A 12,123-nucleotide genomic window follows, 5' to 3' on the forward strand; every position below is an offset into this window, starting at 1 on the left:
CGATGCAAGTACCGGAGGGTTTACTAACAAGCTCCAGCTTGGGTCCAAGTGTGCCCCACAGGGCGGAGCAGGGACTGGGACCCCGGGGTGGGTTCCAGCTGGGGTTTTATGGGCTGGTCTAGGGGATTTTCAGAAGGGGCGGAGGAATTTTTTCATTCCAATATGGGGGAAAGGGTGGGGGAGTTTCTTAAGATCTGTTTTCCTTCCAACACAGGACTCTCTGTCTCTGTCGAGGGCGTCCCGCGGTTTTTCCTGGAAAGTTCAGCTCTTACTCCCAGGGCCCTGCGGTGGCTGTACTCGGGCTAATGCTAAACTCGAGGTGGGGCGGCCTCGATTTTCTCGGCCTCCAGTTTTGGTCTCTGAAAACCCAGCACAGAGCAGATGAGGAGTTTAACGCTGTTGACGCTAATTACTTGGAGAAACGTGAATAATGCTTTTTTAAAGCCCTGTAAATGAAACTGGGCTTAAAATAGGTGGTTCTGACATTTGGGAAACGTTGGGTTTTCCTGGAAATCCAGTCCCCGGAGAGCGAAGGCGGTGGGTAGGTGCGCGGTGAAGAGGACCTGGGACCTCTCCCCGCCTTTTTACGCCCCTTTCTCTCGGGCTTCGCAGATGGCCCGGGCGCCGCCGCCAGCACGCCAGCGACCCGGGCTCCGGGGCCCGCCGCCCCGCGGCTCCGCCTCCCAGCCCGGCGCCTCCCGACCGGGACGCGCGCAGGGGGCGCGAGGAAGGTGGGGGCAGAAAGGGGCGGAGGTCGGGGCGGAGGTCGGGGCGGGCTTCCGTGCGGCGCGCGCAGCCGAGGCCGAGCCCGAGCCCGAGCCCGAGCCGCGGGCCGCGCCGCCGTCCGTGCGCGCTCTGCTCCGGGGCGCCCGCCCGACGCCCGAGCCCGCTCCAATTGGCCGTCGGGGAACGGAAGCCGAAGCGGAGCCCCGAGCCGTGAACCCGGAAGTGCTTCGCGCCGGAGGCCCGGGCGACTGTTTTGAATGGAATCGGGCTGATTCATCGCCGGTTCGCCGAGCCAGAGCCCCGTGGAGCGGGAGCCGCCGCCGCCGCCCTCGCGTCGCCGCAGGTGGGAGACCAGAGCCCGGACCGCCGCCTCCCGCGCCCGCCGGCCGCAGGTAAGGCAGGGAGGGCCGGTCCGCGGGCGGCCGCGCTAGGCCGCCGCCAGCCGCGCGCTCGCCTGAGTCACGTTGCGCAGCCGAGCGGCCGCTGAGGCCGGGGCGCCGAGGGGCGCGGGCCGCCGCCCTCCCGCCGCCCTCCCGCCGCCCTCCGCCGGGGACCCGGGCCTCCTGTCAGCCGGGTGCGCCCCGCGGGATTAGACTCGGCCTGGGGACCCCCTCCCTGCAGCGGGGACCTGTGTGTGGCCTCTTGCTGTGTCCGCCGGGCACCTGACGGCAGGCAGCGCGGACGAGAACTTGCCCGTTGAAGGCCTGCTGCCTCCATCCCTGGCCCTTCCCGTGGGCCTTGACCCTTTTTCTCGTAGTGTTAGGATTTTAATTCCCTTTAAAAACCAAACAGAAACCCCAGAGATGCACCGGTTTTTAACCCTGAAACTCTTCCAAAGTATGGTGTTCGTTTTTGTTTTTTGTTGTTTTTTTTCCCCCTGCTCTGCCTTTTAACTTTCAGTTTGTCTTGATTGAGGAGTTGTGTGGTTTTTTTTGTTGTTTGTTTGTTTTTAAATTGGTGAATAGATAACATTTCCTGTTTTCAATAAAGTATTAATCTGCTACTCTGTTACTTCTTGGAACTTAGTTTTCCCCGGGGACTTACTTTGTGTCTGTCAAAAGAAGAAAAAGTGTAAACTTTTCGGAAGAGTTTTAATATAAATCTAGTATAGTTGGGGAATGAAAAAGTCTTGAAATTAAAAATGGTAACTAAAAAGTCGACAAAGATTCATGGGGAAGGCAAGGAAGAAGCTTTACAAATTAGCATAGAAATGCAGTTTTGGGTGAAGACTATTATTATTTTTTGGTCAAAGAAATATGTTTTTGGTGCTGCTCTGTTGTTTATTAGGAATAAAGTCATAAGCCAGTCACTGATAATGTTGAAATAACAAAAAACTGAACACAGTTTTGGTGGAGATGTTTATTAACACGGTGGTGGTTTTCTTGTTTTGTTACCTAAGGCTGGCAGCTGGCTCATTTAAAGTTTATATGCTTTAAACAAATATAAATTTAGTGAGTTACTGTGCATTTGGAGAGATGATTAAGATATAGTAGCTCAGAATAAACTACATACAGTTGTGTTCAGTGAAGTGATATTTAGTCAAAGGCCTGAATAGTGATTTGAATGTGTCCCAGGACAAAATTATTTCTGGCCCACAGAAGGAAGTTTTGAAGTCCTCTTTCAAAGAAACCCCATCTGTTGACTTTGGGATATTTTTCTTCCCCCCCAAGGTGCTTGGTAAATAATCTTTTGCGGTTCTAAATGTAAACCTGCATTTTAACCTGTTATGGGTTTATTTTATTTTTATGCTTGTCGTGTAAACTTGTGTTTAGTATGTAGGTTTGGAACCCGTGTTTGAATATCAGGAACAAGAGGCAATTGTGCTTTTGTTTTCCATCGTATAGCAGTGTTCATTTTATAATGTAGTATCCACTTCTGAAAGTCTTACCTGAATATTCATGAAATTTATTACTCAGGAACTTGTCGTACACTCAGTTTTTTGCACTCATTTGACATTCATATCCTGCTTTGTGATATTTTGGAGTCTCCATGTGTAAGATGAGAGTTGGATTAAATATAGCTTCTGGTTCTAAGGTGATGATAACAACAGTATCAAGAGTTCTTGAGTACCTTAAGAATGTTCCAGGCACTATATTAGGCACATTGTATTTCATCTTACCACCAACTTGCAAGGTAGGTATTATCCCCATCTTATAGAAGAAATCTGTAGAAGAAGGTAACGTTTTCCAGATCATACAGAGAATAGGTTTTTGGTTTTAAAGATTTTATTTATTTGAGAGAGAGAGAGAGAGAGAGGAGTATGAAGGGGGTGGTGTTGGCTGAGGGAAAGGGAGAAGTAGGCTATCCGTTGAGCAGGGCGCCTGATGTGAAACTCAGTCCCAGGACCCTGGGATCATGGCCTGAGCAGAAAGCAGACACTTAACCTACTGAGCCACCCAGGCATTCCTGGAGAGTAGGTTTTGAAGCTCGTATTCAAATTGAGGTCTGATTGCCTTCACAGGCTTTCTGGCTCTACACTGCTTCCTTTAACTTTATGTATTTTTCATGGGTTTATATCCTGCTTCCCCAAATAGACTATAAATTCAGCGAAAGTCACTGAGTTTCTTAGTGGCTCTATTTCTGTATCACCTTATGTACAAGGTAATACAGGTTTCCCCTACTATCTGAAAGTTAGCTTTACCCCACTTGAGTTTTACAGAACACCTACATTATACCCATTTTTGCTAACAGAAAGAGAACCAAAGAGGATTTTTGCTTTTACAAAATGGTAATTGTTTCTTCGACTTATGTCATTTCCACTTAGGAAAGTTTTAATAGGAACACTCTGCTTTGGGATAGAGGGGGAGACTTGTGTTTAATGAATATTTAACTGAATGCTGTAATTAGGAGAGAGCAGAAGAAAAGATGTTTGTGGTATTTCCATTTTCACTGTTCTAAACTGGAAAAATCTTGTTTTCAGAATCCTACTTATATAATTAAATTTAATATTGACTTTTTCTATTTCTTCCATTGAAGAAAGCCCTTAAGAAAGTCAAAGAAGTTCCTAATTACTTTCCACAAATCAGAAAGTAGAGGAATTAGAGATATAGTGAGATCTGGAGTAAAGAGGGGGTTTAGCAGCAGTCTCAGAAGTAATATGTAACTGCAACATGGGTTGGGGAGTACAAATGAAAAATGAACTAAGGGGGATCCCTGGGTGGCGCAGCGGTTTAGCGCCTGCCTTTGGCCCAGGGCGCGATCCTGGAGACCCGGGATCGAATCCCACGTCGGGCTCCCGGTGCATGGAGCCTGCTTCTCACTCTGCCTATGTCTCTGCCTCTCTCTGTCTCTGTGACTATCATAAAAAATATATATATATGTTTTAAAAAAAATGAACTAAGAAAAACAATGATAAACTCAAACAGCTAAGGGCTTCATGATTTTGTTTGAATTTTATGAATTATTGGGACAACAGTGTCCCTTGTGAAAAGGTTGAAAAATTAAAAAAAATTGCCACATTTCAAATCCAGATTAAGATAATTTTGAAGGGTCTGTTTTTTAAAGTTACTTGTGGTTCTGTACATTCCCTGTAAATATTTGAGAATTGATTTAATTCCAACCTGAACAGAATCTAATTGTATCAGGTTCTAATCAGATATCAACTCAGGGAGATGAACAAGTGGAAAATCAACTTTTTGATGTATAACTTTTTGAAAGTACGTACTGTGTTTTTTTTTTTTTTTTAACCAGTTAGGATTCTAAACATTACTCTATGTATGACATATTAATTACAGCTAAACACTTTATTCATATTATCTGATAATGTTTAAAGTAAGTTAATCATATCACGATAAGCTCTTGGGTCCTCTGTTTTTCGATATGTTTAAAAGCCTGGTTTAGATCCGTAGGTGTTTTGTATGGCTTTTATTTCTAAGTATTGTCTTTTATATTATAGTGTAACACTTTAATTTTATTAACCCTTTTGCTAAATTCTGCAAAGTGGAAGTCCCTCCTCTCCAATGTAATTCATTTAGTACTGTGAAAATGTACCTATTGTTTTGAAATTCACTAAGTGACAGAAGAAGAATCTATGTTGTATGAATTGTAGACCCCTAAGGAGGGTAGTGCAGATGATAGCACCTGGCATTCATTGTTTACTTACTGTACACCAAGCATGTTATTTTTTTTTTAAGATTTTATTTATTTATTCATGAGAGAGACAGAGAGGCAGAGACACAGGCAGAGGGAGAAGCAGGCTCCATGCAGGGAGCCCGATATAGGACTTGTCCCGGGATCATGCCCTGAGCTGAAGGCAGACGCTCAACCACTGAGCCACCCAGATGTCCCCCCAGCATCATGTTAAATGTTTATGTCCACTGTCTTCTTTAATCTTGTAAACAACTGTATAAGATGGATTCTATCATTATTTCCATTTTGCAGATGAGGAAGCTGAGGCTCAGAGAGGTAACTGACCCAAGGACACACAGCTAATAAGTATTAGAGACAGAATTTGAATACTGGCACTTGTACTGCGGAGTCATGGCTCTTTACCTCCATATGAAATATGCATAACATAAAACTTGCCATTTTAACCATTTTTAGATGTGCAGTTCAGTTGCTTTAAGTACATTCAAGTTGTGCAACTATCACCATCATTCGTTTCCAGAACTTTTTCATTTCCCAATTGTAATACTTCTGAAAACATAGATAGTTCATAATTTTGTTGAAGAGACAATGGGTATTATCTCTGCTTACAAAACATTTTTTTTTTTAGATTTATGAATACCAATTAAAGTTAGTCCAATGATTTTTTTTTCACTTCTACATTACCTATTTCATTTTGCTCATTTTTTTGGACACTTTAGCATTTGTCCACATATGAACTTCATTAGCATTATAAAAGATAAAAGAATATGTCACACATCTCTTTAGCAAAACAAGTTCTTGTAAAATAGCTTGTAATGGGACACCTGGGTGGCTCAGTGGTTCATCGTTCGCCTTCAGCCCAGGGTGTGATCCTGAAGTCCTGGGGGTCGAGTCCCACATTGGGCTCCCTGCATGGAGCCTGCTTCTCCCTCTGCCTCTGTCTGTCTCTGCTCTCTCTGTGTGTGTCTTTCTCATGAATAAATAAATAAAATCTTAAAGTCTGGTTTTTATAAATAAATAAATAAATAAATAAATAAATAAATAAATAAGTTTGTAGTAAAGTCCTTCTTGTTGAATACCTAATTAGATGAGAGCCTTTTTTTTTTTTAGTCTTTCAAATATATTGTTCACTCATTGATCTACTTAAAAAATAATTTTTGTGGTAAAATTCAATTAACATAAAATTAACCATTTTAAAGTGAACAGTTCCAGGGTACCTGGATGGCTCAGCTAGTTAAGCATCTGATTCTTGGTTTCAGGTCAGGTCGTGATCTTAGAGGATGTGAGATCAAGCACTGTGTCAGACTCTACTCTCAGTGTTGTGTCGGCTTGAGATTCTTTCCCCCGTCTCCTGCCCTTCCTCTCATTAAGTGTGCATGTGCTCTGACTCTCTTTCTCTCAAACAAATACATCTAAAAAAAAAAAAAAAAAAAGAAGTGAACAGTTCATTGTCTTTTAGTACATTCAGTGTTGTGTGACTACCACCTTTGTCTAGCTCCAAAACATTTCCATTATTCTGTAGTAAAATTCCTTACCCATTAAGCAGTTTCTCCATTTTACTCCTTACCTGCAACCTCTGGCAGTCACTAATCTGCATTCTTTTCCTATAGATTCATATATTTGGGATATTTAATATAAATGGAATCATACAGTTTGCAACCTTTTGTGCATGTCTTTCTTTACGTAGCATGTTTTGAGGTTCATCCACATTATCACATGTGTCAGTGCTACATTCCATATTATAGCTGAATGATATTCCATATGGTCCATTGTACGTATAGTCATACTAGAATTTGTTTATCCTTTCACCTTTTGATGGACATTTAGGCTTTTCCCACCTTTGGGCTGTTAAGAATAATGATACTGTAAACATATATGTACCTGTGTTTGTTTTGAATACCTATTTTTAATTCTTTTCGATATATACCTAGTAGTGAAGTTGCTGCGTCATAAGGTAATTCTTTGTTGAACTTTATAAAGAGCTCCTAAACTGTTTCCAGCACTCAGTGGTTCTTCAGTTCTAGAAAATTCATGTAGGGTTAATTTTGTTATCTGAAGATGTATAGTCTGAAATTTTGTTTATATCAGTGGTACTGAACTGGGAGTGATTTTGCTCTTCCAGGGTACATTTGGCAATGTCTGGAGACATTTTTGATTATCATGAGTGGGTAGGTGCTTCCAGTATCTAATGCATAAAGGCCAGGGATGCTGCTAAACACCCTGTCATGCGTAAGACAACCCCTACAACAAAAAATTTGGTTCTGAATGTCAACAGTGCTGAAGAAACCCTGGTTTATACCATCAATTTTATTGTTATCGTTAGAGACAAGAGTGCTGTTACCTGTTTCTTTATATTCACCTTGTGATTCTCTAATCATTGTAAAAATTTTTTTCTCTGTGACTTTTCCTATCTTTGACATTATGGATGTAACATGAAAAATTCTGAATTTTCAACTGTGTTCAAATGAAAGCTTAAAAAGAAAAAAAAGCTCCAAAGATTATGTCTCTAGTCTTTCATATTTTTCTGAAAGATGGTAAAATACTTTGGGCAGCACAATAGAAGGATGAAGCAATAGCAATAATGTATTTCATTATTGCATGGATAATTCTTACTCTTCCATTTTTCTTGTTATTTCAGTCTTTTTGGCATAGTTGGGAGTAATTGACTAAGAAATGAACTAGTTCCTACGGCAATGAAATAGCAAACTTTCAATTATGGGAAAATAACATCACTAAGATTCCATAATATATCATGGATTTGTAATAATCTGCAATGGGACTATATGGTAATTGCACAATACAATGTCCTATTTAAAAATATGAGTAAATTTTCTCTTTGTTCTTTGAAATACCTCTAGAAAGACTAAAAGTCATGAAATGTCAATTCTTATGTATAGCTAAAACTGATCAAAAAAGAGACTTCAAAACAAAATTTGTACGTGGGGTTAATCCTCTGCTTTATATAGCTCCCTGGAATGCTATTCCTTTACATATTCTTCTGGGAATGGTGATTAAAATCAATTTTGATTTCTATTTTGCTTTAAGGAATTTTGCTTCACTTCTAGCTCTTGGCATATTTTCCTCCATAGTTTTCAAAATAATTATATCTTATTTTATTTACCTTTTTTAGGAGAGAGAGAAAAAAATACTTTGGAAAAGTTATACCTGCCAGTATAGCTTGAGTTAAGAAGAAATTTGTCAAACTCAACGAATTGAAGCTTAACACTTCAAGAGTTGGAGTTACTGACCAGGTGAGAATCAAGAATGTGTATAACTTTCACCTATTATTTTAGGAAGTGATATAAAGATGTTATGAAAATGTATCATTTTTTAGCATACATCAAATTATAAATATGTGATAGGTATCCAGATTTAAGAGCTAATGAAAGTCATTTAGATTAGCTAGCATTTTTGTTCTTACTTTCTTTCTGTAACTCTTTTTAGAAAGTAGTGTAATATAGAACATTTATCGATATATATCATTTCCAAATGTTAGTATTTTTATTAGATATGTTTATGTTATCTAAAATGTTTTAGTTTGTTAAATATTTTTTCCTGTTTGCTGAGACATCTAATTTTACTAAAAACACAAATTTGACCTGCCAGATTTTCTTTCCCTCTGCTCCCCACATCGCTCATGTATATTCACAGCATCTGGAGTCTGTGTAAAGTCATCAGAAACAACACTGGGGGAATAGATAAACTGAACACAGCTGGGAATCGACTTTGGCCTGGAATGTATATAATGTCTAAAGTATACTGTATGTTGTTAGTTTTTTTCCATTTGTTCCTTAAGTTTCTAAGCTTGGAATGGTCCAAAGGAATTTTTTTTCCCTTTGGTAATACATTCTAGAGAAATGTATTTATGTATTTTATACACATTATCTTAAATATTTTAAACTATTCAGTTCCCCTCCCCCCGTGTAGATAGTCTTTTAAAAAGTGCCATGTGTTAAATGCTGTATTTGAGTTGAGGAATTTTAATGAGAATTTGATGGAGATTTTGTAAATGCTGCTATTGGAATGCGTTAAGGTTATAAAGCAGAAACTTTGGACACTCAAGTTTCTTATTTGCCTTTCATTTTTTAAAATGAATTTATCTGTTGTGAATCTCATAGACTTGTTGATATAAAGTTGTTTATAATTGTTTATATAAAATTCAAAAGCAGCAGAACTAATATATACCATTAGAAGTTGGAATTCTATCTTTCCATGGTGATAGGGACTGGAAAGGGTGCCTGAGAAGTATGCTTAGGTGCTGATAATGTTGTTTATTTATCTAGGTAGTGGCTATGGGAGTGTGTTCACTTTGTGAAGATTCCATGGCTGTGTCATTTGTGCATATTTCTGTATGTGGACTTGGATAAAGTTCGCAATATTAACATGGTTAAATACAGGAGTAACTTGTTAGCAAGATCCAACAAACATGATTAGGCTGTAATGTAATGATCATGAGTACATTATTAAATTTTAGTGTATATAGCAGTTCTAACTAGTAAAACAACATGAACAAACGACTAATTCATTAGCATTTAATTTAGAATATAAATTGTAGTAATACCATTTCTGGAGAATACATTTAGAAATTTTAAGGCACAGTAACAATTTTCTAGTGGAAGAAATGCTTCATTGTCACGTTTAAAGTATTTAGTTGTATTGATAATAATTTTTTATAATTTGGTTACACTTTTTTGTGTAGTTGAGTTCATATTGTTATCCTTGCTATTTTTTTCCTTTGATTTCTTTTGAGTTTTTCAAGCTTATAAGAATGTCTTCTGTTAGTATTCTAGACATGAAAAACAAATCAGATTGGTACTTTAAAGTTAATGTTCTATTGGTTAACTCCAAAATTATCGTTGAGAACAGCAGCTGAATTTCCTTATTGAAAAAAGTGTATATGTCTACAACATCTGAAATAAGGCTAAATATCTGTGTAGGTTCTAGAACACTATCTTAATGCATTTAATGTTTACTTTATAATATTTCTTTTAGTATAATGAGTTCATTTTGAAAAAGCCTTTGATGCTAATTCAGAGATCCATAATCTGCTCACAATGTCTTTCACATGTAGTTTTGATGATAACTGACAAGCTGTAAGTTAATTAGCACAGAACTTACTAATGAGGATGTTAAAATTTAATTTAAAAGTGAGGATTTTTATTTGTACACTCTGGACAAATTGAAGGAAATTCAATCATACATATGATAAGCATTTCAGGCACTTTTTCCTCATTCAGGTACTTTATTAGATAACAATGAGAAAATATAATTAACTTAATGATAGCAAAGTTTTGAAAGTATGCTAAGATTGCTTGTCTTTAAAACCGGGGATAACCCAAAACCAAAGCAGTAAAGTAAGGTCTGTTAATTAGCATGGAAGACAGCTTCTTGAATTAATATGTGGTGTTAATTAACAGGAAGTCTGATGTTGTGTTGTAATTACCACCAATATTTTTGACATACTGAGTGACTGAAGGTGAATTATATAGATAGCAATTGAGTAAACACTTTTGTGCTTAGGAACGTTTTCCTTTGTTTCTGTTTTCTAGAAATATGGACAGACTTCTTAGACTTGGAGGAGGTATGCCTGGACTGGGCCAGGTTAGTAAATAGACTTTTCAGTATTTCTTTATGTGCAAACTACACATCTTTCTTTACTTACCCAAAGAGAAAGAAATCACTCCCACAAAAATCATCTTTCAGATAATCTTATGGTAAGAAGCTTACCTTATTGTTGGTGGTTATATTTGCAACACTGAATAACGTGTGGAGAACGTTTTCTATTATTTTAATTTCATTTCTCCTAGGAATAAGAATTTTCTCTATTTTTTAGTTTAAAATTTTGGGATGTGTGAGATTTTCAAACTTCCCTTTTAATAAAAAAATGACTCAAAATATCTTACTTCTGGGTTTACAATGTAGACTTTAGGAGTAACACATGAAAAAGTAAACATGGCATGCATGGCAAAATCCAGAAAACTGACCCACAGAATGTATGTACAATTTTAATACTGATAAATTCCTTCTGGTAGTTATGATCCATGGATGAATTAATATGTAATATCTCTTTTTTTTCTTTACATTCTTAATAAAATTAAATTTGTTTTCAGTTTTAGTATTATCATCTATCTTGTTTCTTACTGTTGGGCAGATGGTCTCTAGATAGATTTTTTTTTTTTAATCACAGAATATTTATTCTGCTTTAGGTGAGGAAGAAATTTTTGCCTTTTTTGAGTTCTACACTGATTATCTTTCCAGTTTTCCATTCACAAAAGTGATGACTATGTGTTGTTCCTTTCCTGAGGCTTATATGTAGCATAATGTTTTATGGCCAAATTTTGGGAATATTTTATAACCTACCTTTATAACCCTTCTAGTTACCAAGTTTCCCTCATTTTCATATCATGGTCAATCAGTTTATCTTCCTTCATTTAAAGTAGTCTATATGTTGTGAAAGACACAGTTTTGTTGGGGATTTTATGGTATTTTCAGTGTGGAGGCAATTTTATAAGAATTCCTTACATAGAGGGTGCCTCAGTGGTTGAGCATCTATCTGCCTTTGGCTCAGGGCGTGACCCCGGAGTCCTGGGATCGAGTCCCACGTCGGGCTCCCTGCATGGAGCCTGCTTCTCCCTCTGCCTGTGTGTCTCTGCCTTTCTCTTTCTCTCTGTGTCTCTCATGAATAAGTAAATAAAATCTTTAAAGAAAAAAAAAGAATTCCTTAAGTAGATCTGCCATGTCTTTTACTGATACACCTTTTCCTTTTAGAAAGTTGGAATCATTTTGTGATTCTGTTTTGCATCCTTGTGTAGACTTCAGCTCTTTTTACTTCTGTTAGTGTTGACTATTTCTCGTGTTCCTTTACTATCAGCCTATTTCTTTATGATTCTTCATTTTTGTAAGATCTATTTAATCCATACTCTGAAAAGGCCTAAGCCTTGGGGCACTTGGGTGGCTCAGTTGGTTAAGTGAGGTCATGATCTCAGGGTCATAAGATCAATCTTTGTATTGAGTTCCAAACTGAGTGCAGAGTCTGAGATATTCTTTCTCCCTTGTACTTTTTCACTCTCTGTATAAATAAAATCTTTAAAAAAAAAAAAAAAAAAAGAGGTCAATTTTTGGGACTTGACCCTTCCAAAGCTGTTTTTTATACTTTCGTAAATGTCAGAAGTGAGCTGAGGTATTATGTAGGTACTGCAAATTTACCTGCAAAATATAGGCTATGATATTGCTTTAGTACGATTCTTAAAGGAAGTTGCAGTAAATTTAAATACCAAATATCTTTTCTTAAGCATTAGATGCCATAAATTA

The 12,123-nt window shown here is 38.1% G+C and overlaps 1 protein-coding gene across 3 annotated transcripts in view; it reads left to right on the forward strand.

Moving 5' to 3' along the window:
- The first annotated feature begins 809 nt into the window (after nt 1–809).
- PSMD14 (proteasome 26S subunit, non-ATPase 14) overlaps nt 810–12,123 on the forward strand; it is a 102,781-nt gene continuing 91,467 nt past the window's right edge. Inside the window, exons 1-3 of one of the 3 annotated variants that reach the window (XM_025471066.3) lie at nt 810–1,118; nt 7,943–8,063; nt 10,362–10,413. In XM_025471066.3, coding sequence (XP_025326851.1) covers nt 10,366–10,413 — 48 coding nt within the window. In that variant the 5' untranslated portion in view covers nt 810–1,118; nt 7,943–8,063; nt 10,362–10,365. Of the gene's footprint in view, nt 1,119–1,218; nt 1,564–1,916; nt 2,860–7,942; nt 8,064–10,361; nt 10,414–12,123 lie in introns of those variants that run through there. The other 2 variants (XM_035696878.2, XM_025471067.3) reach the window with 2 other exon arrangements.

This window comes from Canis lupus, chromosome 36 (genome assembly GCF_003254725.2).
Source record: "Canis lupus dingo isolate Sandy chromosome 36, ASM325472v2, whole genome shotgun sequence".
Taxonomy (NCBI): Eukaryota; Metazoa; Chordata; class Mammalia; order Carnivora; family Canidae; genus Canis; species Canis lupus.